The 27,520-nt window shown below is 40.4% G+C and overlaps 1 protein-coding gene across 3 annotated transcripts in view; it reads left to right on the top strand.

Moving 5' to 3' along the window:
* Positions 1–27,520, top strand: part of rfx2 (regulatory factor X, 2 (influences HLA class II expression)) — a 42,418-nt gene that overhangs the window by 4,681 nt on the left and 10,217 nt on the right. The window contains exons 2-10 of one of the 3 annotated variants that reach the window (XM_058072909.2): positions 8,646–8,754; positions 10,015–10,104; positions 15,028–15,110; positions 15,318–15,585; positions 18,110–18,184; positions 19,893–20,074; positions 20,246–20,365; positions 20,531–20,649; positions 24,104–24,222. In XM_058072909.2, the coding sequence (XP_057928892.1) occupies positions 8,647–8,754; positions 10,015–10,104; positions 15,028–15,110; positions 15,318–15,585; positions 18,110–18,184; positions 19,893–20,074; positions 20,246–20,365; positions 20,531–20,649; positions 24,104–24,222 (1,164 nt within the window). In that variant the 5' untranslated portion in view covers position 8,646. The remainder of the gene's footprint in view (positions 1–8,645; positions 8,755–10,014; positions 10,105–15,027; positions 15,111–15,317; positions 15,586–18,109; positions 18,185–19,892; positions 20,075–20,245; positions 20,366–20,530; positions 20,650–24,103; positions 24,223–27,520) is intronic. The other 2 variants (XM_078789946.1, XM_058072912.2) reach the window with 2 other exon arrangements.

Genomic DNA, 27,520 nt, shown 5'->3' with positions numbered 1-27,520 from the left:
TTTTCAGTTTGTCTCTTCTGCCGGTGTGTGTGTGTGTGTGTGTGTGTGTGTATCATCGGGAGCATTCTTTGCATTCCACCTGTTTGTAGCATGGCGACACAACTGCTAATTAAATTTCCTGCCACAAACAGCAGACAAGGCAGTAACATTTGCATTACAATGACCATTCCCTCCCACTTCTTTTGGCAGGGATAACTGCACCCCCTCCCACCGGAGCCTCACTTTCCCTTTCTTCTGCAGAGTCTCTACTTTTTGTCTTACTTTGTAAAACTTGCAACAAAGTAATTCCAAGTGTGCAGAAGTAGACTCAGACTATATAGTGTACCAGGAACTATTTCCTGGGGGTATTTATTTGGAAGCAAGAACAGAAGAGACCCATTTCCTGCTTTGGAAACACTACTATATGTCATTAAAGGTCTGTCCTCACACAGTACAACTCTCAATAAAAAAGGAAGTGTTCACCCCCAAACCCAATTGCTTATGAAAACAGGGACTATTCTAATCATTATAGGTTCAATTTACGGTACAAAAGTTTGATATGGATGCTGTATGGCAGGGGTTTCAAACTCAATTTACCTGGGGGCCACTGGAGCTAGGGTCTGGGCGAGGCTGGGCCGCATCAGGTTTTCCAAAAAAACAAAACAAAATAAGATCAAGAATAAAGAAAATCAATCAATCAGTAATAAATAAATATAATAATAAAACGGCAAATAATTAAAAATTAAGAAAGCACATATAGTTGGTGGGTAGACAAATGATTTTTTTCAGATTAAAATGAACAAAGCATTATTGAGCCCTGTAGACATGACAAAACACGACTATAGTCACATTTATACTCTTTATTTACAACATATTGCGCAACTGCAGGGTCTTGAGACACATGCTAACTCGCAAACTAGAGAGCTAGCGACCTAAACGGTAGCCTTCAAGTTATTTCCTTTAAACTTAAAAAGCCAAAAACTTACCACTTCCACACGGATAGGGAGGATAACTATTAACAGTTATTTAACCTTTAACATGAACATTAATCAAACGTAATAATTTTTCTGGGTACATGATACCATACAGCATCCATATCAAACTTGCGCGGGCCCCCGCCTTTCATATCAAGGCGGGGGCCTCAAACTAATTATGACGTTTGATTAATGTTCATGTTAAAGGTTAAATAACTGTTAATAGTTATCCTCCCTATCCGTGTGGAAGTGGTAAGTTTTTGGCTATTTAAGTTTAAAGGAAATAACTTGAAGGCTACCGTTTAGGTCGCTAGCTCTCTAGTTTGCGAGTTAGCATGGGTCTCAAGACCCTGCAGTTGCGCAATATGTTGTAAATAAAAAGAGTATAAATGTGACTATAGTCGTGTTTTGTCATGTCTACAGGGCTCTAATAATGCTTTGTTCATTTTAATATGAAAAAAATCATTTGTCTACCCAACAACTATATGTGCTTTCTTAAGTTTTTATTATTTGGTGTTTTATTATTATTATATTTATTTATTACTGATTGATTTTCTTTATTCTTGATTTGTTTATTTATTTTTCATCTTATTTTGTGTAAAAAAATAAAAAGTAAGATATTTGGGAACAGTGGAATGTTTTATCAGAGCTTTTATTGTAGAAAATCGGAACCAAAGCAAAGTTTTTTAAAATTTTTTGTTTTTAATAAATGCGTTTTTTTTTTTTTTTGGCCCCCAAGTAAATTGAGTTTGAGACCCCTGCTGAAATGATCATGGTTTTGGTGTCAATCACCAATCTAAATTGGTAAGCGTCTTTCTGCGTCAGGTTTGTGTAAGTACTGTCATGTCGGAGCAGCTGTTCCATCTTTTAATTGGATGACAAATGACTATAAATAAGCACGTTGCATGGATTAAAAGTAGTAATTTAGTCATGGATTCAGTTTTTATTTGCCATTGATGTTGATTGTTGCACATCGCAGGGTGCAGATTGTTTTGTTTATTTATGTAAACCTGTTTGAGTGGCTCATCAAGTTTTTTTTTCAACCCCACCCGCCCACCCCAAGCTGTGTCATTCTTCATTCTTTGTACGTGAACTGGTGAGCAGGAAGGCAGGGTGTGGTGGGTCGGACAGGGGCAGTAATAGAAATCTGTAAAGGGTTGAGAAGACGTACAGCGTTGGGGGGGGCAATTTGCTGGAGTAGAGCTTGGGCAAACGTACCGTCGCCATAGCAACAGTTTGATCGAGCTGTGGCTGTTGGTGACTGAGTGGACAGGTTGCGCTGATGACCTGAGGGTGGATGGGGTTGGGGGCGGCGGGGGGGGGGGGGGGGGGGGGTGGGGGTGGTGCTTAGATCAGACTGACTCGCTCCCTCACTTTCTCTAATTCTCTCCGCCATCTGCACCCCTAAGAGCTACTTTGATTGGATTAGCCGTGAATTAATGAGACAGGCTTGAAGACCAGCCTCTGTTGTGGAAATCTCTTATCATATCTTAATGCACCCCTTTTTTTGTGTCAGCCTTGTGTGTGCCTGCGTGTCGCGAAAATCAAAGTGTTCACTTGCAGGACCCGACTGTAATCTGATTAGTAGGACATTTATTGAATCACTGCATGGAATTCCCAAATACACAAAGTCGTCATCAGCAACCTGTGGCTCATTGTGCAACGTGTGTCCCCCCCCCCCCCCCCCCCCGCCTCATTGAGCTCTGCATTCAAATTCAACAAGTGCCTGGTTTAAGCTTAATCAACCAAGTTATATATTTGTATGGATTTGGAAAAAAAAACCTACTCTCGGGCGGCATGGCGGTCTAGTGGTTAGCATGCAGACCTCACAGCTAGGAGACCAAGGTTCAATTCTACCCTCGGCCATCTCTGTGTGGAGTTTGCATGTTCTCCCCATGCATGTGTGGGTTTTCTCCGGGTACTCCGGTTTCCTCCCACATTCCAAAAACATTCATTCATTCATTCATTTTCTACCGCTTTTTCTCACGAGGGTCGCGGGGGTGCTGGAGCCTATCCCAGCTGTCTTCGGGCAAGAGGCGGGGTACACCCTGGACTGGTGGCCAGCCAATCCCAGGGCACATATAGACAAACAACCATTCACACTCACATTCATACCTATGGACAATTTGGAGTCGCCAATTAACCTAGCATGTTTTTGGAATGGGGCGGCACGGCGGACGAGTGGTTAGCGCGCAGACCTCACAGCTAGGAGACCAGGGTTCAATTCCACACTCGGCCATCTCTGTGTGGAGTTTGCATGTTCTCCCCGTGCATGCGTGGGTTTTCTCCAGGTACTCCGTTTCCCGGAGTTTCTCCGGGTTTCCTCCCACATTCCAAAAACATGCTAGGTTAATTGGCGACTCCAAAATTGTCCATAGGTATGAATGTGAGTGTGAATGGTTGTTTGACTATATGTGCCCTATGATTGGCTGGCCACCAGTCCAGGGTATACCCCGCCTCTCTGGCCCGAAGACAGCTGGGATAGGCTCCAGCACCCCCACGACAGTATCACTCGAATACTGTGAACATCCAGCAGCAACACAACATTTTAGCATGACTACTACTTTGATGAAAAATATACTGAACCAGGGCTGCACAGCTAGGAGACCAGGGTTCAATTCCACCCTTGGCCATCTCTGCGTGGAGTTTGCATGTTCTCCCTGTGCATGCGTGGGTTTTCTCCGGGTACTCCGGTTTCCTCCCACATTCCAAAAACATGCTAGGTTAATTAGCGACTCCAAATTGTCCATAGGTATGAATGTGAGTGTGAATGGTTGTTTGTCTATATGTGCCCTGTGATTGGCTGGCGACCAGTCCAGGGTGTACCCCGCCTCTCGCCCAAAGACAGCTGGGATAGGCTCCAGCACCCCCGCGACCCTCGTGAGGAAAAGCGGCAGAAAATGGATGAATGAAAACTACTCCCTTCAAACTGTTCTTCTTCCTGCAAACTTTGGAAAGCTCTCACTTGGGTTTTGTTTTTTAGTTGGCACCAATGTAAAGCAACCTTGAAGAATAGACTGTTTTACACTTGATGACTTAAACATTCCCCCTGCCTCCCACCGCCGAAGAGAGCGCCTCATCCTGTCCTCTTCAATCAAGCCTAAACCAGCAGAAAGTCCGCACATTTTTTTTAAATAATGGCACCACAGGAATAGCCCCATGTTGTCCCCCCCAGCGTCTGAAATTAATAGCTTACATAGTGTTTATTGTTGTAAGTTTCTACTTAGCGTGAGATGGAGAGATCAGGTGGGGGGATGGCATTGTTTGGTTTGGGAAGTATTCTGTCGGTCGCATAGCAACAGGCTCCTGGAAACGGGAGTGGACAGTGTTGCCACTGGCAACGGTTGTTGCTCTGCAAACAATGTGAGCCAGTGCAAACACGAGCCAAGACTGTGAGCTCCTGCATTTAATTGAACATCTGTATGTGTTTTTCCCCTCTGATTGAGTCCTGTTAGACGGCGCATGTTTAACTCTTGTCTATGTTGTTCACATTAGAGCAGGGGTCTCACACTCAATTTACCTGGGGGCCACTGGAGCCAAAAAACAAAAATGCATTTATTAAAAACAGAAACATTTTAAAACTTCGCTTTTAAGCGAAGTTTTTACATTTTTTTGGTTTTTAATAAATGCGTTTTTTTTTTTTTTTTTGGAAAACCTGATGCGGCCCAGTCTCACCCAGACCCTAGCTCCAGTTGCCCCCAAGTAAATTGAGTTTGACACCCCTGATTCTATTTTTCTTTTTCAAACACAATCGTTTAGCACACTTTATTATACCTAATAATGCCAGCACTTTCTCAAATATTTTATTCAGTGAATGCTTTTAAGAAGCTTTGGGGCTTTAGTGACAAATCAAAAAGACCAATCTGAAGCTAAATAATGGAGACGTTTGTTGCAAGCGTATTTCCAACTTGGCTCGCACCTCTTTGACAAATTCCTATCCTTGGAATGACGCTGGAGCAGTGTAGCAGTAGCTACAGCATTATGATAATATTATAATTTGTCATATATAGAACACTCACATGAAGGTACTACTTTCAAACGGTTGTTCTAGGGTTGTATTGTCATTGTTTGCAGATTGACTTGCAGCCATTGCAACATTAGTATCAGCATATTAGTCATGGTTTGGTCTTGCGGAAAAGCCCGTTGCGGCACACCCACATGTATTGTTTTTTTCGGTCTTGAAGAAGACAGTACTTCCCCTCTGCTCATAGGTGACTTTTTGAAACGGCTCTGCAATGATTCTGTCCACCCCATTTGTTTTAAATATAATAGTTTCACCATTGTTTGTTGGGCAGAAGTAACCAAAATCCATTGTGCAACCATTGATGTGTAGTCATAATGGTACATGACCTTTTTATATGATTTGACGGTGAGATTGATAGTCAAATCAGACTCCTCCGAATTGACACTCTTAAGACACCCACAGTGTGAGATTAAAGTGTGAATTGCTTATTTACAAATTACGTTTTGTGGAGATCGGGAAGACCTGAGTTCGATTTTAGGTTAATTGGCGACTCCAAATTGTGCATTGGTATGAATGTGAGTGCATGCATGTTTTTTGGAATGTGGGGGAAAACTGGAATACCGGGAGAAAAGAAAGAAAAAAACATGCAAACTCCACACAGAGATGGCCGAGAGTGGAATCGAACTCCGGTCTCCTGGCTGTGTGGCCTGGATGGATGGATGTTTTGTCAGTGATTTTACAGCTTTCAACCACATGTTTAATATTTTTTTCCTGCACCCAGCATAGCTTAACTGCATCAAGTGAAAGTTAAGACCAAAAATGTATTGCAAGAAAAAACACTACTTCATTTATTTCACTAATTTGTGTTTCAACAATTGAACAAGAAAAATAAATTATTGTATAGTTGCCATTTTTGTAACCTTCTAAAACAGGGGTCTCAAACTCAATTTACTTGGGGGGTCACTGGAGCTCGGGTCTGGGTGAGACTGGGCCGCATCAGGTTTTCCCAAAAAAAAATCATCCAAAAAAACGCATTTATTAAAAACAAAAAAACTTTGCTTTGGTTCCGATTTTCTACAATAAAAGCTCTGATAAAACATTCCACTGTTCTCAAATATCTTACTTTTTATTTTTCTACACAAAATAAGATGAAAAATAAATAAACAAATCAAGAAAATCAATCAATCAGTAATAATAATAATAATAATAAAACGGCCAAATAATAAAAAATAAAGAAACCACATATAGTTGGTGGGTAGACAAATGATTTTTTTTCAGATTAAAATGAACAAAGCATTATTAGAGCCCTGTAGACATGACAAAACACGACTATAGTCACATTTATACTCTTTTTATTTACAACATATTGCGCAACTGCAGGGTCTTGAGACACATGCTAACTCGCAAACTAGAGAGCTAGCGACCTAAACGGTAGCCTCCGAGTTATTTCCTTTCAACTTAAATAGCCAAAAACTCACCACTTCCACACGGATAGGGAGGATAACTATTAACAGTTATTTAACCTTTAACATGAACATGAATCAAACGTAATAATTTTTTCTGGGTACATGATACCATACAGCATCCATATCAAACATTAAACCTTCATATCAAGGCGGGGGCCTCAAACGAGTGTCCTGCGGGCCACATTTGGCCCGCGGGCCGCATGTTTGAGACCCCTGTTCTAAAATATATATTGAGGACACGCCGAAAGACTGTACATCTGATGCATTTGTTGATCTTACGTCTTATATGTATTTTATGCTTTTTGCTTTCATTTTGAACAATGCGGCGTTTGCATTTGATGCAGTACGAAACACCTGTTGCTTTTAGATGGTACATTACCACAATTTACTCTAAGTGTAGTAATGGCTTGAGTTTGTGATGTTCTTCTCCTATCTGTCTATACTCTCCCCATTGTCCAGCTGGATTTCTGTCTTTTAATACTGCTCATTAAGTGAAAGCATCCCACCCCCACCCCCTGAACATCGCCACATCTCCTTATATTCCTCCCCCACTCATCTCTTTGCAGTCGTACTCCAAAGTTCTTGTGCAAGGGAGGCGGACATTGGCGGATGGGGGAAGGGGTGAACGGGGAGGAGGGAGGAGAGAGTTTGAGTTGGGGGTGGTTGTCATGGATTCCTCACCATGGCAACCAAAATACGTTTGCAAAGCATTGAGGAATGTCCTCACATCAGCTGGATTACTTGGGCCCTCAGGGAGTAGTTTTCCTTCGAAACGGGCTGGATATCATCAGGACCCTTGCAGAGGTCCGAGACCTGTTGTTATTTTTTTTTCATCGTTTTCATTTCTCTTTTTCTAAGTCAAAGTTTTTTTTTTCCCCCACTTCTCCCCGTCAGTAGGTTGTTCTCATAGCCCAACTTGCTTACACTAAAACCCATTTAGCTTTTTTTGAGTGAGTCTTTGTGTCATTGCATTTTCTGCAGATTTAGATTATTACAAGAAGCTAAGCCCCGCCTTCAGGACTTTTACTGTAACATACTTGCCTGAGTCTGCACTGTACGCCGCTCATAGAGATACTCCACTCAGCAAGGAATAATCACATATTGATTTTGCAGATGTCTTTTGCTTATGTCAGGGGTGTCCAAAGTGCAGCCCGGGGGCCTTTTTTGTTTTTTTTAGCACACAGCACACTAAAAAAAAACTGTAAAAGTGGAAAAATCTACAACTTTACAAGAATAAAGTCAAAATATTAATACAATAAATATGAAATATATATAAATAAATAAAAATAGAAATACAATTGTAAGCTAAAAGTTGCGATTGTATGAGAATAACGTAATGTCATTGTAGGAGCATAAATTTGAAATATTAAAGACATAGTTTTTTAAAGCCACATTCTAAAAAAACAAACAAAACAACAACCAAAGTTATAATTTTGGGAAAATTAGTTTGTGGGAAAAAGTTATAATGCTACGAGAATTAAGGTGAAATATAATGCCAATAAAATCATAATTATGAGACGACTGTTGAATTAGAAAAACAAAACATTTCAGAAATGAAAAAAATGTTGTAATTTTATTAGAATAAAGTAAATATATTAAGAGGAAAAAATGTATTCTAAGGAGAGGGGAAAAAAGTCATAATTTTACAGGAATAAACTTGTGATTTTATGACAAAAATAAAGCCGAAATATTTGGAAGATTGAGTTGGCTAAGTTATATTATGGCAATAAAATCATTATATTACAGGTTGAAATATTTGGGATGTGAGTGTGAATGGTTGTTTGTCTATATGTGCCCTGTGATTGGCTGGCCACCAGTCCAGGGTGTACCCCGCCTCTCGCCCGAAGACAACTGGGATAGGCTCCAGCACCCCCGCGACCCTCATGAGGAAAAGCGGTAGAAAATATTATATTCATATAATATTATATTTATTTATTACTGATTGGTTGATTTTCTTTATTCTTGATTTTTTTGTTTATTTTTCATCTTATTTTCTGCAGAAAAATAAAAATGAAGATATTTGAGAACAGTGGAATGTTTTATCAGAGCTTTTCTTGTAGAAAATCGGAACCAAAGCACTGAAAAAGTTTCTATATTTTTCTGTTTTTAATAAATGCGTGTTTTTTTGGGGGGGAAAACCTGATGCGGCCCAGCCTTGCCCAGACCCTAGCTCCAGTGGCCCCCAGGTAAATTGAGTTTGAGACCCCTTGTTCTAATGTATTTCTCTTCTCTTTGCTTCTTCCTGTCATCCCAACAAAGCAGCATGCAGAGCTCAGAGGGCGGGTCCGACACTTCGCCCAGCGTGGCGGCGCTGCGGACGTCATCATCAGCCCAGGCCCCTGTGGTACAGCCTGTCCCAGCCTCCCAGCAGGTAGGGGTGCTGACAAGAGCCAGCTGCCTTCCGCTGGACTACTGCAATTTTATTTTGGAAACCAGAGCAAAACATTTAGTGCAGTGAAATGACCCCAGTTTTTGTAGGATTTGGTTTTGGTTGAAAATTTTCCTACAATATTGCATGTAACAAATTTTCCTCTGTACTGTATCATTCCACGATGTCGAGGGCTGTGCATTTATATATTTGGTGAGACTGAGTAACACTCCATGGAGAAGGTTTTGAGCGGAAACAATTTGATAAATAAGATGAAAAACACTTGAATTTAATCTCGGCAGGATGTATAGGAAGTCTGCATCAAGAATAATTTCCATCCATTTGCTGTTTATTATTACAATTATGTAATTAATAATATAATTATAATATTTATAATTATAATATAATTATAATGTAATTAATTATTATGTTTATTATTTATAATTATTTAGCCGTTTTTCTGTATGTAAAACTAGTTAGTTTAAATATGATAATAATAATAAAAGGGCAAATAATAAAAACTTAAGAAAGCACATATAGTTGGTGGGTAGACAAATTATTTTTTTTCAGATTAAAATGAACAAAGCATTATTAGAGCCCTGTAGACATGACAAAACACGCCTATAGTCACATTTATACTCTTTTTATTTACAACATATTGCGCAACTGCAGGGTCTTGAGACACATGCTAACTCGCAAACTAGAGAGCTAGCGACCTAAACGGTAGCCTTCAAGTTATTTCCTTTCAACTTAAATAGCCAAAAACTTACCACTTCCACATGGATAGGGAGGATAACTATTAACAGTTATTTAACCTTTAACATGAACATGAATGAAACGTAATAATATTTTCTGGGTACATGATACCATACAGCATCCATATCAAACTTGCGCGGGCCGCACTAACATTAAATTTTCATATCAAGGCGGGGGCCTCAAACTAGTGTCGTGCGGGCCACATTTGGCCTGCGGGCCGCGTGTTTGAGACCCCTGGATTAGAGAATTATTTGGTGCTAACGTAGCCAGTGGGTACTGTGTGAAAGGCACGGGCGAATAAATGTTGGCTATACTGTTACGACTCCGACGTGGCAAATTTGTGGGATCTCTGTGCAAAAGAGGCTGCTGATTATTTACTATTTATTACATGTTAGCTTAGCGATTTCTTGTCAGTAAAGGATGGGCCTATGTCGGCGGTTACGTGGGCCACGTGTGTGATTATACATGCATAACCTTGTAATGGAGTTATGTCTTGTATCTACACAGAGGGTGCTGGTACAAGCCGCAGGCTCAGTTCAGAAGGGTGGACAAGTACAGCAGCTTTCAGTATCCAGGGCTCAACAGGTGCCTCAGCAGGTACACAGTACTGTGCCATACTATCTACAGTGCTGTGAACATAGTCCTTAAGCTCCTGTTACTGACCTGCACTTTCTTACTTGGCAAAAACTACAAGAAAATTGCATTATTTCCGTAAATGATTTCAGTCAAGGCATCGCAAAATATGACACTATTTGACGCTTGCATGTCAAATTGCGGTCAGAATTTACATTCGAGCTAAACAATAACAGACTGTGATAGTTAAGGTAGTACTGTGTATTGTTTTGATAATGAACTAGTCAATCAGTAACTGAAAGCTGCTGATTCAAAGCTGAGTTCATTCTCCAGCTTCCTATGCTTCCTAAAGTGTCTTTCTCTGGCTGAGCCTGGCACACTGCCTGCATCTTTGCTTCTTATTAAGTACCCACATGGTTTCTTGGGAACCAAAAGGGGGGATATTTCAAGTGTCTGGAATGAGGAGGACCTCGGCATGCCGGCTGCACAGTTGAAGAGCTTGCAACCAAAAGGCGCTAAATCCATTTTGACTGATTTCAAGAAAATCAATGATTTTTAATTACGCACATATCAATCTATTTGGTCATCAAGTCTATATTGCAAATGAAAGAGCTATCAATATAGGTCATAAAAATGCATGCTATAAAAATCCTGCACACACCATGTATTTTATATATTTTTTTTTAATTATTTTTTTTTTTTTTTCGGATTTAGCGCCTTTTGGCTGAAATAAATTTGAAGTCACCTTTAACTTCCTCAATGGCATTGTTGTAAAAGAATGTAAGGTGCTTTAATGTGCTATGCTAATAAAATAATTACAACACAGAAGCCATTCTCAACATACAATACAAAATCATTATTATTAATTAAGTTAATAAAAATGTAATTAAAAGCAGTGCTCATATTTGACTGCACCATGAAGGTGACAGTGACAAAAATCATCTCATTACAAACTCTTTACATTGTATGTTTTTTAGTACAAGTAAAATAATGTTTCTCATGAAAGTTGGAGGTGTCAAGGTAGAGACATGCCTTTTATGGCGGAAAAAAAACTTCCATGTTACAGAATACTGTAAAAACACAATTTGTGGTCTCCTGAATCGCATAACATACTGTAACTATCATACGTGTACTTAATGTACACAAACAAAACAGGATGCGCACTGATACTGGCTTTCTGTATGTGCAGTGCCAATTGTATTCTTCTCTCTGATTGGTCGGATTATCAATAGATGGGAAACTTGGGCCAATCAGAATAAAGAATAAAGAAAGGGATTTAGCTCCTTTTGGTTGAAATCTGAAATGGAAATAGCGCCTTTTGGTTGAAAGCATACATTTCACATCACTTTTTTTCATATTTTTAAAAATGATTTCAAGACCAAAATATGTGATTTGGATACACATGACAGAGGTCTATTAAACTCATGAAAAACATGCAACTTAGTGAACATTGGATTTAGCGCCTTTTGGTTGCAAGCTCTTCAATTCTATTGCATTCACTTTTTTTTTTTTTTGATTGACACTAAACTTAACGCATCAACCCGCATCTTTGTACAAGGTTTCCAAATTACCGTAATTTCCGGACTATAGAGCACACCTGATTATAAGCCTCATCTACTACATTTTTAGAGGGAAAACCGATTTTGTACATACACAAGCCGCACCTGTATATAAGCCGCATGTGCCCACATTAAACTACTTACACCCCCCGCTGATCTATGCCCCCTCCATCCCTTCATTGCACTATTGTACATATTGTACATATTACTGTAATATCTTGTTGCATTCATAGATTATACTGTTTATAATTTATATAATCTGCAATAACTGTACTCTAGTCACTTCATTGCAATACTGTACATATTACTGTTATTATATATTGTCACATCCATACTGTTTATAATCTGTATAATCTACAATAGCCATATTATAGTCATTTATATCCCTGTACATATCCTCACTGTATTATAGTCATAGCCTGTTATAGTTTTTTTTTACATAGATCTGTCCATTTTTTTCCTACATTTACTTACTACTAAGGTACTTATAAAATTGCACTTCTGGTTGGATGCTAACTGCATTTTGTTGCCCTGTACCAGTGACATGAGCAATAACAATAAAGTTGAATCTAATCTAATCTAATCTAATTAAAACATGTAAACATATTTACAAAGAAAGGCGGTACACAGAGAGAGTTTTCAAAGTTTGAATAATATAACTTAACAATAATAATAATGGAACTTTCTTCACAAACGGTGCCTGTGTAACACGGCAGTAAAACGGTAGCAACATGGTAACAACACGCTAGCAACACAATAGCAACACAATAGCAACACAGCATAACAGGTCTGGTAAAAGAACATACTGGTAAAAAATCACGGTAAGCCGTCTTCATCTCACCATCGATTCGTTTATGCCAAGTTTACGTGCAGCAGCTCTGTTTCCTTCTTTATCGGAAATGCAAAGTTGAAATCTATTTTTTTTACTCGTATTGGTTGAGTGTTAAGTCGATGAGTGATGAGTTTAGCCGCTCTATTTCCTTCTTTATCGGAAATGCAAAGTTGAAATCTATTTTTTTAAACTCGTATTGGTTGAGTGTTAAGTCGATGAGTGATGAGTTTAGCAGCTCTGTTTCCTTCTTTATCGGAAATGCAAAGTTGAAATCTATTTTTTTTAACTCGTATTGGTTGAGTGTTAAGTCGATGAGTGATGAGTTTAGCCGCTCTATTTCCTTCTTTATCGGAAATGCAAAGTTGAAATCTATTTTTTTTTACTCGTATTGGTTGAGTGTTAAGTCGATGAGTGATGAGTTTAGCCGCTCTATTTCCTTCTTTATCGGAAATGCAAAGTTGAAATCTATTTTTTTAAACTCGTATTGGTTGAGTGTTAAGTCGATGAGTGATGAGTTTAGCAGCTCTGTTTCCTTCTTTATCGGAAATGCAAAGTTGAAATCTATTTTTTTAAACTCGTATTGGTTGAATGTTAAGTCGATGAGTGATGAGTTTAGCAGCTCTGTTTCCTTCTTTATCGGAAACGCAAAGTTGAAATCTATTTTTTTTAACTCGTATTGGTTGAGTGTTAAGTTGATGAGGGATGAGTTTAGCAGCTCTGTTTCCTTCTTTATCGGACAGCTCGATTTGCTTTTAGCTTGAAAGCTGCGTCATATGCCTTTTCTTTTTGCATTTTCCACGATGGGGGTATGTTCACGCTAATTTAATTTATGCACAAGACAAGAAGTTGCAGTCTTCCTCGACGCATATATATTCCACCGGTCTTAATCTTAACCTTTTCTACTCGAGAGCCCCTGGCGGGCCGTTAGAAAAATTACATAAATTGGCCGCATCACTGAATAAGCCGCAGGGTTGAAAGTTTGGGGAAAAAAAGTAGCGGCTTATAGTCCGGAATTTACGGTAGCTCCTTTTGCATGCGATCCCGAAAGCCAACAACCGGGAACGATGGGGAAAAGCTGTGCCTGCTGTTTGCAATGAAACTTGCCGTCATAGCATTTAGCCATGCATGGATTTGATCTTATTTGCTTCATTTGCTGCTTCATCCATCTGCGAGGAGACAACATTTATTGTGTGTTGCATCACAGTATAATTGTGACATATGTGATGCCATTATCAAATTGTCAAATTTGTCTGTTGTTTTTTTGCGAGAAAGCCACTAACACAATCCTTAACCTGTTCTTTTAATATGAGATGGTGCTAAAACAAAAAAGGTGGACACAACTGATTATTACCGTCACTATTCTTTTCCTTTCAATTCACACATCTATACTAGGCAGTTTGCAATGTATCTTCTATAACAGTGATTTTCAACCTTTTTTGAGCCACGGCACGTTTTTTTACATTGGAAAAAAAACAAAAATGTTCCAAAATGTCACCACGACCTCACACGTGCATCAATAAGTCTATGGGAGGAACAAGGTAGGTGTTGCCACACGGACCAATATTACATTGCTATGCCAGTCTTTACACCACAGACACTCCACAGTAGCCATGTTTTTACATCACCACTTTTTCTCTTTCCTAATGACCTTTCGGGAAACAATGGTATCCATGGAAAGGAATATTCCAATCTCTTGTCTACATGCGCCGTGAAAATCAACCAGAATAGTCAATAGGGCATGCCCAGTAAAACGTAAACATCAACATCACGTGATACCGGCTTCCCCGAGTTTTTCTTCCACTTGTTGGAATAACTCCGTATTGGCAGTTTTTCGTCTGTCCAGTCTTGAAATTTAGTTTGAATCAAAAACAAACTTTGCTTAGCAGTCCAATGCCGATTGCTGGCCTCCATTTTTAAAAGTGAAGAACGTCTGGATCTGCGTGTTACGTCATATCTGAGCATGCGCTGAAAGAACGCACCCGGGATCAATTTAAACAGGAAAAGATCAAATTCAATCTTGCTAATATTTTATAATTAAACTCAGGACATGTTTTATATAGATATATATTTTCTTTTTTAATAAAACTGGACTTGTGAATGGCGTATAGAAGGGTTTAGATTCTGTTCCACAGATGGCGCTAATGCATACGAAAGCTGCTTGCCAACCGCCAATAAACAACAGAAGAAGAAAAACACCACGAAGAAGAACGCACCCTGACAACTTTCCATTTGAGCGAGTACAAGATACCTCAATCGGATTGGTTAAAGGAATATTCCATCCCTGTTCAATTCTTTCCGTTTGAGCAAATAAACCAAAGTGAATTGGAATATTTGGGTCCATGTATACTATTGACATAATGGCTATTGACATAATATTTGCAAATGATGATGAATAAATGTTAATTATAAAAAGTGATATTGGATAATTCCTCACGGCACACCTGACGGTTTCTCAAGGTACACGAGTGTGCCGCGGCACAGTGGTTGAAAATCACTGTTCTATAATATAAGTGAAAAGAAATTGCCCTGCTTTGATTTTGTGTTCATTCTTTGTAGGTGCAGCAATCACAGCATGTGTATCCATCCCAGGTGCACTATGTAGGGGAAGGCGGAGAGGCGGTTTACACTAACGGAACAATGTGAGCAATGTTCTCCAAAGTACATTTCCATTGCCTTGAAGTATCTATCTCGATATTTATCTCTAGTATCTGTGTTACCGTGACATTGTGGTTTTCTAAAGCCTGGTGTGACGTAGCTAGGACCCGGCCACCTACAAATTCTAGCTGTACAATTTCATTTGGAAGAGTGTTCTCGCGCTACATGCTAACCACAGTGATCCCTCACAGTCGCACGGCCTACTACAACCCAGACGCTCAGTTGTACGGTCAGAACAGTGGGGGATCGTACTTTGACTCGCAGGCCGGTGGCGCTCACGTTGCCACGGTGGTGTCCTCCGCCAGCGGTGGTGTGCCGCCACATAGCATGGTGGGCATTGCGATGGACGTAAGCAGCAGCCACATCATCTCCAGCGGCAGCACCTATTTGATCCACGGAGGCAACATGGAAGGAAGTCGCAACCATATATCTCACTCATCTCGCTCCTCTTCAGCCATGGTGAGAAACGCTCCTACTCCTATCACAGTGATAATAATATAGAAAAATGACAGTTATGTGAACCATGAAGTTGGACGCTGGACTGGCCGGCCATTGCGTCACAGCGTAATTATGTGACAAATACATGGTCTACTTTAGCCGCCACACTTTTTATTTCCCTTGACGACTCGACTAAACGGGCAGGCCGCAAAGCCACCATCATTCCTCTATTTGGCCGCGAGAGCTGGCTGGAGTAACATGGCTCTAGGACAGGGGACTCAAACTCCGTTTACTTTGGGGGCCACTGGAGCTAGGGTCTGGGCGAGGCTGGGCCGCATCAGGTTTTCTAAAAAAAAACAAAAAAAAAAAAAACGCATTTATTAAAAACAGAAAAATGAATAAACTTTGCTTTGGTTCCGATTTTGTACAATAAAAGCTCTAATAAAACATTCCACTGTTCTCAAATATCTTAATTTTTATTTTTTTTATTGGCATTTTTGTTTGTTTTTCTATTTCAACTGTCGTCTCATAATTATGACTTTATTGGCATTATATTTCACCTTCATTCTCGTCGCATTATAACTTTTTCCCACAAACTAATTTTCCAAAATTATAACTTTGGTTGTTGTTTTGTTTGTTTTTTTGAATATGACATTTAAAAAACAATGTCTTTAATATTTCAAATTTATGCTCCTACAATGACATTACTTTTCCTTGTTATAGCATGACGTTATTCTCATACAATACAATTTTTATTTTTCTACACAAAATAAGAAATAAAATAAATAAACAAATCAAGAATAAAGAAAATCAATCAGTAATAAATAAATATAATAATAAAACGGCAAATAATAAAAACATAAGAAACCACATACGTATAGTTGGTGGGTAGACTTTTCAGATTAAAATGAACAAAGCATTATTAGAGCCCTGTAGACATGACAAAACACGACTATAGTCACATTTATACTCTTTTTATTTACAACATATTGCGCAACTGCAGGGTCTTGAGACACATGCTAACTCGCAAACTAGAGAGCTAGCGACCTAAACGGTAGCCTTCAAGTTATTTCCTTTAAACTTAAATAAGCCAAAAACTTACCACTTCCACACGGATAGGGAGGATAACTATTAACAGTTATTTAACCTTTAACATGAACATTAATCAAACATAATAATATTTTCTGGGTACATGATACCATACAGCATCCATATCAAGCTTGCGCGGGCCGCACTAACATTAAACTTTCATATCAAGGCGCAGGCCTCAAACTAGTGTCCTGCGGGCCACATTTGGCCCGCGGGCCACGTGTTTGAGATTGCGCAACTGCAGGGTCTTGAGACACACGCTAACTCGCAAACTAGAGAGCTAGCGACCTAAACGGTAGCCTCCAAGTTATTTCCTTTAAACTTAAATAGCCAAAAACTTACCACTTCCACACGGATAGGGAGAATAACTATTAACAGTTATTTAACCTTTAACATGAACATTAATCAAATGTAATTTTTTTCTGGGTACATGATACCATACAGCATCTTACATTAAACTTTCATATCAAGGCGCGGGCCTCAAACGAGTGTCCTGCGTTCCACATTTGGCCCGTGAGACCCCTGCTCTAGGACTTCCACCAAGAAGTCTTCTAAAGTGCTGTAGAATCTCAACTGGCTACACTTACAGTGTAACTATCCAATCGGCATAAAAGTGTACACGACACGCCATCAACAGACAAACTTTGCAGCCGCCACAGTCGGGGCATCCCGGCTCTGCAGTGAAGCGGGACCAAGAGAGCCCGTAGAATGGGGGACGCCGGCTTAAATAATTCAGACCCTGCCTTGTTTCAGAGGTTTTCACAGGCACTTGAAGACCCTACGAAACAAAGCAACCCCTGGGGCTCATTACCATTTGGCCAAGAGCCCTCTGGAGCATTCTTAGGGCTTGGAACGATGCCTCCTTCTTTTTTTTCTCCTTTTCTTCTATGTCTCCAGTTTGGCTGCAGAAGCACCTCCTTTTCTTTCGGTCCTGATTTCCTTCTACACTCAATGTCACTCGCTTAAACTACTGTATATCTTTGCTAATCAACAACAAAATGATGTAGTTCTGAGGTACTTTCGCACTGTATGTCAATGTATTGTTTGTGTTGCTTTTTGTTTTCCACATGTATTGTTGGATAAGTTACGGTACTTTGGGGGGGTGGCATTGTTGACCTATTGTCTCTAAGCTTGACGTGACCTTTGCCCCTATTTGTGGTTCCTATTTGCATACATTAGAGTTTCTGACTGCAAGCCAGAGCTAACTAAACTCCCGGTCGCTTGATTTGCATGCTTTGTGTGGCAATAATGGCGGCAACACTGACTGATTCGAATGGAAATGCAATGATCTGGCTGCTTGCTAACAGTCTTATTTCCTTTATCTATTTTTTTTGTGTTTTAATGTACTTCTGCTTATTTCTGACTCTTTTTTCCCCCACCCCTTTTTCGCTCTTTTGCCTCCACCCCCTTTCTGTATCCAACTTTTTTTTTTTTTGCATGGTCCTCCTTTGTTTAGCTTGAAATGGCGATTGAAAACCTCCAAAAGTCTGAAGGAATTGCGAGTCACAAAAGCAGCCTGCTCAACAGCCATGTAAGTCCATCTGGAACTTTCTTTGAAAAAGGACATGAGAACTTGGGTGGGGTTGGGAGGGGTGGGGTTGGGATCTGTAGGTCGTGTGTGTGTACTCATGTTTGCGACATTGAACACACCACCTAACCGCTAGCTCGACTGACCCCCTGCAACTGTCCCACTGACACGCGTTATTGACCCCAGTATTATTCAATCCCTCATTTGCTGTCACTTTTTAAAATTCTCATGCTCATGTCTTACATCTCTGCATGGATTTGTTGTGTTTGTGTGATTTCTTTTCCAAAAAATGTGTTTTCATTGTAGCAAAAAGACTTGATAGAAGTTTGATAGAAGCCTAAACAGTCTGTCCTGTCCCTCTATGATGGAGTCAGCTTCCACTTGGACACGTTTAGTCGATCGTTAAACGGGTGTGTTGGGCTGCAACACCGTGACAAATCATGACTGAAAAATGTTGTTTTGTGATGTGTAAAAATGAATTACAGTAAAGTCTCGTTATATCGATATCGGTTATAACGAATTACTGCTTATTACGATACAATTTTCATTTCCCGGCAAATTTCTAGTCTTTTATGATATAATTAGTTCCGTTAGTACAATACCCGGTTATTATGATAATCCGGTTACTACGATGCCCTTTTCATCTCCCGCCAGCCAATTTGGTCTGCTTATATCGATACAAAAGCAGCTTAAATCAATCTTTGCTTAAGGATTTCAATACCAAAAAAGAACACGGCCAACGGCTGCTTCCAGTCAACTTTATTTTTCACACTTCCACCACCAGAGCGCAGCACACACACCGATTCCCGCACTTCCTGGTTCACAGGTCATGCTCAACCCGCCCCACATAGCTGGCCAAACACATGCCTGCAACAGAAGAACCAACGAACGCCAGCATGTACATATGAAAAACAGTGATTATTGCAAGCGATAAAAAGATATCTGAATACAACACAATTAAATACATGTATTTGTACGCTTGTGTCTTCGTTGGAATAGGTGTGTATGCTATGTCAGTTGGTTCTTCTGTTGAAATCCTTAAGCAAAGATTGAATTAACATTGTTCTATACTATAGAACAATGTCGAGTGCATTATTGTCCACTTTTAATGCAGTTCGGCGCAGGATCGGATATATCGACAGTCCGGTTATATCGATATTTTTTCCGACTCCCGACAATATCGATATAACAAGACTTTACTGTAATCAGTGCGTATTACACTGAATTTACCTCACGTGACCTTGTACTATCAGCTTTAAGACCTTTTATTTATCTTGCACAGTGTATAATTTGACTTTTAAAACACAATCTGTAATGAAATTTGTATTTTTGAACGTGTCCACTTGGACACGTTTAGCCGATCATTAAACGGGGGGGTGTTGGGCTGCAACAGTGAATCTGTTCCTTGACAGACCGTGACAAATCATGACTGAAAAATGTTGTTTTGTGATGTGTAATAATGAATTAATCAGTGCGTATTACACTGAATTTACCTCACGTGACCTTGTACTATCAGCTTGAAGACCTTTATTTATCTTGCACAGTGTATAATTTGACTTTTAGAACACAATCTGTAATGAAATGTGTATTTCTGAATAATAAGACATTTACCCTTAATTTACCCTTAATGCAGTAAAGTGTGTGTGTGTCTACTGTCGATGAACAGACTTCCTTCATTGGCTGATTATGATTTTTTCATGTATATGTTTAGCTCCAGTGGCTGCTGGACAACTACGAGACTGCAGAGGGAGTGAGCCTACCCCGGTGCTCCCTCTATAACCATTACTTGCGACACTGCCAGGAACAGAAACTGGATCCGGTCAATGCGGCCTCCTTCGGCAAGCTCATTCGCTCAGTCTTCATGGGCCTGAGGACGCGTCGCCTTGGAACCAGGTACGACTTTGCGTCTGACTCCCTCCCCCTCGAAATGCTCAAGGTCCTGATAACAGTAATCATGTCGCTATTAGCGATGTGATGAGGATGATGATGCTTCTAGATGTTGGAGGCATGCTAATGACAGTGATTACACCGATGACATACTTTTCTGGCTTTTGAATCTTTCAGGGGAAACTCAAAGTATCATTATTATGGCATCCGGGTGAAGCCAGATTCTCCACTAAACCGGCTGCAAGAAGACACCCAGTACATGGCCATGAGGCAGCAGCCTGTCCACCAGAAGCAAAGGTCAGCATTCTTAGCTCATCCTGTCATCGTCTCCATCTCTGTTTCTTAACGTTTCATTTTATTCGATGATTGAGCTTAATTCTCATTTTTATATGTACTCTTGAAGCTAACACAAGAGTCATCTACTCAACTAAACCAATATCCTGGTCTGTCCTGCTTTTGTAGGTTCAAACCTCTGCAGAAGGTGGATGGGATGTCTGACAACCTGTGTGTGAGCTCCCACTGTAACAACACCCCGGAACAATCTGTAGCAGCTCAGAGCCAGCACCATCAGCAGTACATAGGTCAGTACATGAGAAACCTGCCCATAAATACAGTACTACATAGGTCAGTACATGAGAAACCTGCCCATAAATACAGTACTACATAGGTCAGTACATGAGAAACATGCCCATAAATACAGTACTACATAGGTCAGTACATGAGAAACCTGCCCATAAATACAGTACACAGGTCAGTACATGAGAAACCTGCCCATAAATACAGTACATAGGTCAGTACATGAGAAACCTGCCCATAAATACAGTACATAGGTCAGTACATGAGAAACCTGCCCATAAATACAGTACATAGGTCAGTACATGAGAAACCTGCCCATGAATACAGTACTACATAGGTCAGTACATGAGAAACCTGCCCATAAATACAGTACATAGGTCAGTACATGAGAAACCTGCCCATAAATACAGTACATAGGTCAGTACATGAGAAACCTGCCCATAAATACAGTACATAGGTCAGTACATGAGAAACCTGCCCATAAATACAGTACATAGGTCAGTACATGAGAAACCTGCCCATAAATACAGTACATAGGTCAGTACCTGAGAAACCTGCCCATAAATACAGTACTACATAGGTCAGTACATGAGAAACCTGCCCATAAATACAGTACATAGGTCAGTACATGAGAAACCTGCCCATAAATACAGTACATAGGTCAGTACATGAGAAACCTGCCCATTAATACAGTACATAGGTCAGTACATGAGAAACCTGCCCATAAATACAGTACATAGGTCAGTACATGAGAAACCTGCCCATAAATACAGTACATAGGTCAGTACATGAGAAACCTGCCCATAAATACAGTACTACATAGGTCAGTACATGAGAAACCTGCCCATAAATACAGTACATAGATCAGTACATGAGAAACCTGCCCATAAATACAGTACATAGGTCAGTACATGAGAAACCTGCCCATAAATACAGTACATAGGTCAGTACATGAGAAACCTGCCCATTAATACAGTACATAGGTCAGTACATGAGAAACCTGCCCATAAATACAGTACATAGGTCAGTACATGAGAAACCTGCCCATAAATACAGTACATAGGTCAGTACATGAGAAACCTGCCCATAAATACAGTACACAGGTCAGTACATGAGAAACCTGCCCATAAATACAGTACATAGGTCAGTACATGAGAAACCTGCCCATAAATACAGTACATAGGTCAGTACATGAGGAACCTGCCCATAAATACAGTACATAGGTCAGTACATGAGAAACCTGCCCATAAATACAGTACTACATAGATCAGTACATGAGAAACCTGCCCATAAATACAGTACACAGGTCAGTACATGAGAAACCTGCCCATAAATACAGTACATAGGTCAGTACATGAGAAACCTGCCCATAAATACAGTACATAGGTCAGTACATGAGAAACCTGCCCATAAATACAGTACATAGGTCAGTACATGAGAAACCTGCCCATAAATACAGTACATAGGTCAGTACATGAGAAACCTGCCCATGAATACAGTACTACATAGGTCAGTACATGAGAAACATGCCCATAAATACAGTACATAGGTCAGTACATGAGAAACCTGCCCATGAATACAGTACATAGGTCAGTACATGAGAAACCTGCCCATAAATACAGTACATAGGTCAGTACATGAGAAACCTGCCCATAAATACAGTACATAGGTCAGTACATGAGAAACCTGCCCATGAATACAGTACTACATAGGTCAGTACATGAGAAACATGCCCATAAATACAGTACATAGGTCAGTACATGAGAAACCTGCCCATAAATACAGTACATAGGTCAGTACATGAGAAACCTGCCCATAAATACAGTACACAGGTCAGTACATGAGAAACCTGCCCATAAATACAGTACTACATAGGTCAGTACATGAGAAACCTGCCCATAAATACAGTACTACATAGGTCAGTACATGAGAAACCTGCCCATAAATACAGTACTACATAGGTCAGTACATGAGAAACCTGCCCATAAATACAGTACATAGGTCAGTACATGAGAAACCTGCCCATAAATACAGTACATAGGTCAGTACATGAGAAACCTGCCCATAAATACAGTACATAGGTCAGTACATGAGAAACCTGCCCATAAATACAGTACATAGGTCAGTACATGAGAAACCTGCCCATAAATACAGTACATAGGTCAGTACATGAGAAACCTGCCCATAAATACAGTACATAGGTCAGTACATGAGAAACCTGCCCATAAATACAGTACATAGGTCAGTACATGAGAAACCTGCCCATAAATACAGTACATAGGTCAGTACATGAGAAACCTGCCCATAAATACAGTACATAGGTCAGTGCATGAGAAACCTGCCCATAAATACAGTACACAGGTCAGTACATGAGAAACCTGCCCATGAATACAGTACTACATAGGTCAGTACATGAGAAACCTGCCCATAAATACAGTACATAGGTCAGTACATGAGAAACCTGCCCATAAATACAGTACATAGGTCAGTACATGAGAAACCTGCCCATGAATACAGTACATAGGTCAGTACATGAGAAACCTGCCCATGAATACAGTACATAGGTCAGTACATGAGAAACCTGCCCATGAATACAGTACATAGGTCAGTACATGAGAAACCTGCCCATAAATACAGTACATAGGTCAGTACATGAGAAACCTGCCCATAAATACAGTACATGGGTCAGTACATGAGAAACCTGCCCATGAATACAGTACACGGGTCAGTACATGAGAAACCTGCCCATAAATACAGTACTACATAGGTCAGTACATGAGAAACCTGCCCATAAATACAGTACATAGGTCAGTACATGAGAAACCTGCCCATAAATACAGTACATAGGTCAGTACATGAGAAACCTGCCCATAAATACAGTACATAGGTCAGTACATGAGAAACCTGCCCATAAATACAGTACATAGGTCAGTACATGAGAAACCTGCCCATAAATACAGTACATAGGTCAGTACATGAGAAACCTGCCCATAAATACAGTACTACATAGGTCAGTACATGAGAAACATGCCCATAAATACAGTACATAGGTCAGTACATGAGAAACCTGCCCATGAATACAGTACACATGCTAACTCGCAAACTAGAGAGCTAGCGACCTAAACGGTAGCCTTCAAGTTATTTCCTTTAAACTTAAAAAGCCAAAAACTTACCACTTCCACACGGATATGGAGGATAACTATTAACAGTTATTTAACCTTTAACATGAACATGAATCAAACGTAATAATATTTTCTGGGTACATGATACCATACAGCATCCATATCAAACTTGCGCGGGCCGCACTAACATCCATCTCCAAGAGAAATGTACGGTATTGATTAGTTTATCGATAACAAAGCCAATATGGAGCATCTCTATCTACTTGCATTCAGTGAAGGCATTCACGTGTGTGACTCAAATAAGCCGTGACCTGTGGGCCTTTTGTGCTTCCTGCAGACACGTCCCACAGCTTGCCTGAGTTTCCAACCCCCGAAGTGGGCAATCAGCCGCTACCCGAGCACATCAGCATGAACGATATCAAGAAGCTGCAGACGCTCTACAGAGACCACTGCGAGGTAGGTGGCGACCGTGCTTTTTCACCACCCTTCATGGCGTCCTTGGCTACATTTGTTGTCCTCAGTACTCAAACCCTTACTAACACAGTTAAAATATGTGTAGCCGGATTTAATTGAACTGAACTAAATGGTGTCATCAAGCTACGTGCTAAAGTGGCAGCATTTCCTCTAATACAGGCCCGCGGGCCGCTACTTTGAGGCCCCCACCTTGATACCAAAGTTTAATGTTGAAATGACCGCTTAAAGCTGTGTTCACACCGGACACAATTAACATGATTTGGCCCCCACCCATACTGTTACCCTACCCTGTTACCCCGCCCTGTTTAGCTTTGGATTAGCAATGAAGCTAAAGGCTTATATGACGCTGGGTATAAATAAATGCAGGAAATGATTTTTAATAAAAGGTAAAATACACGTGAAGATGAAGCATCTCATCAAACATGTTGTTAAAGTTACGACGCTGCTCCCAGATGGAACTGAGTACGATGCTAACTTGCTAATTGGGTACAATTATTAACTTTCATTAATGTTCATGTTAAAGATTAAATAACTGTTAATACTGTACATTTGAATATGAAAAAAAATAATTTCTCTACCAACTGTATGTGGTTTCTTATGTTTTTCTATTTTGCTGTTTTATTATTATTTTACTTATTTATTACTGATTGATTGATTTATTGTCTTTATTCTTAATTTGTTTATTTTTTTTATCTTATTTTGTGTATAGAAAAATAAAAATTAAGATATTTGAGAACAGGCGGCACGGCGGTCTACTGGTTAGCGCACAAACCTCACAGCTAGGAGACCAGGGTTCAATTCCACCCTCGGCCATCTCTGTGTGGAGTTTGCATGTTCTCCCCGTGCATGCGTGGGTTTTCTCCGGGTACTCCGGTTTCCTCCCACATTCCAAAAACATGCTAGGTTAATTAGCGACTCCAAATTGTCCATAGGTATGAATGTGAGTGTGAATGGTTGTTTGTCTATATGTGCCCTGTGATTGGCTGGCCACCAGTCCAGGGTGTACCCCGCCTCTCGCCCGAAGACAGCTGGGATAGGCTCCAGCACCCCCGCGACCCTCATGAGGATAAGCGGTAGAAAATGGATGAATGAATGAGTTCTCCTCCTATTTTGTGTGGAAGTGGTAACATTTTGGCTTCTTATTTTGTCCTTCCCCACCCTCGGCCATCTCTGTGTGGAATTTGGATGCTCTCCTCGTGCGTGCGTGGGTTTTCTCCGGGTACTCCCGGTTTTCCTCCCACACTCCAAAAACATGCTAGGTTAATTAGCGACTCCAAATTGTCCATAGGTATGAATGTGAGTGTGAATGGTTGTTTGTCTATATGTGCCCTGTGATTGGCTGGCCACCAGTCCAGGGTGTACCCCGCCTCTCGCCCGAAGACAGCTGGGATAGGCTCCAGCACCCCCGCGACCCTCGTGAGGAAAAAGCGGTAGAAAATGAATGAATGAATGATTTATTGTCTTTATTCTTAATTTGTTTATTTTTTTTAATCTTATTTTGTGTATAGAAAAATAAAAATGAAGATATTTATCAGATATTTTGGTGTGGAAAACCGGAACCAAAGTACTGAAAAAGTGTAGGGTATAGCAGAAGCAAACGCATTGAAGATAGTTTTTTTTTTTTTTTTTAATTGATTTTTTTCCCAGTTTTTAATAAATACGTTTTGGGTTTTTTTGAAAACCTGATGCAGCCAGAACCTAGCTCCGGTGGCCCCCAGGTAAATTGAGTTTTAGACCCCTGCTCTAATAAATGAAGTATTTTGCTTAAGTGACTCAGGGCAATCCATCAGGTGTCAGGGCTTATGACCTTAGTCAGACATCATCGCATTGTGTCATTCGCTTGACGGGTCGGCCCACGAATGTGAGAGCAAAGTTTCCACCCTGGAATGAAATAATAAGAAACATTACAGTCGAGGGGCTTAACAGACAGCAGCGCGTGTGATTAAAGCAGCCAAGTGCTTTATCGCATTATCACTGGCCGCCTCTTGTCCATCCTCCCCGTGCTCCCTTTGTTCCAGCTGTCTTTTCATCAGCACGCCGCTTTCAAGACATGCCAATTAACCTTTCTGTGCGCTGGGTGGACATCTTGGTGTCTTTGTGGCGGCCCCCCTCGCAAGGCCTTTTGTGTTGTCTTGTCTGTGGAACGGGCACACAGGCTCGCCCTCGTCTTTGTCTGCAAGGCACATTTCTGTCACTCTCACGCCGCTTTTTTTTGTTTGATGTTAACGCCGCTGACTTAGTTCCCGTCATTTGTGAGGCAACAATGAGCTGTTATCTCATTAGCTGGTGGGCTTCTTATTAGCTTATGTTATGAAAGATTTCAACACAAATGACGTGTTTGTGCAGAAGTTTGAGATTGTCCCGGGACATATTCTGTTCTGTACACCGCCATGAACGTGATCATGTGTTGCTTTTCTCTGTTTTTTGTTTTTGGTTTTTTTTGCTCTGAGGCAAAACAAAACTCCATGCTCCATGCTGCCCATAAATACAGTACACAGGTCAGTACATGAGAAACCTGCCCATAAATACAGTACATAGGTCAGTACATGAGAAACCTGCCCATAAATACAGTACATAGGTCAGTACATGAGAAACCTGCCCATAAATACAGTACACAGGTCAGTACATGAGAAACCTGCCCATAAATACAGTACCACATAGGTCAGTACATGAGAAACCTGCCCATGAATACAGTACACAGGTCAGTACATGAGAAACCTGCCCATAAATACAGTACATAGGTCAGTACATGAGAAACCTGCCCATAAATACAGTACTACATAGGTCAGTACATGAGAAACATGCCCATAAATACAGTACTACATAGGTCAGTACATGAGAAACCTGCCCATAAATACAGTACATAGGTCAGTACATGAGAAACCTGCCCATAAATACAGTACACAGGTCAGTACATGAGAAACCTGCCCATAAATACAGTACTACATAGGTCAGTACATGAGAAACCTGCCCATAAATACAGTACACAGGTCAGTACATGAGAGCAGTACATGGTCAGTACATGTTAGCATGCTTTCATGCTACTTCATGCTTGTTCAGCGGGGTTGGGGGAATTCTCCTTTTTGTTTTGGAGTTCTGTGTTTGACCTGTTGCCGTGGGCAACCGTAAACAAGGTTGCCATGGTGACAGCTCAGCAGACGCAAAAAAAAAAAAACATAGCATGTGATCGAAGCCTACACCGCTTTGTAAAAAAAGATCCAGCAAGGGCTCGCTGAGGGAGGGAGTGAGACGTGGAAAACGGTGTTGACACTCGGCGCCG

The sequence above is a fragment of the Doryrhamphus excisus genome, linkage group LG4 (genome assembly GCF_037039965.1).
Source record: "Doryrhamphus excisus strain RoL-2023G ecotype Guam linkage group LG4, RoL_Dexc_Guam_v1.1, whole genome shotgun sequence".
NCBI lineage: Eukaryota > Metazoa > Chordata > Actinopteri > Syngnathiformes > Syngnathidae > Doryrhamphus > Doryrhamphus excisus.
This window is presented reverse-complemented; position numbering and strand designations above follow the sequence as displayed.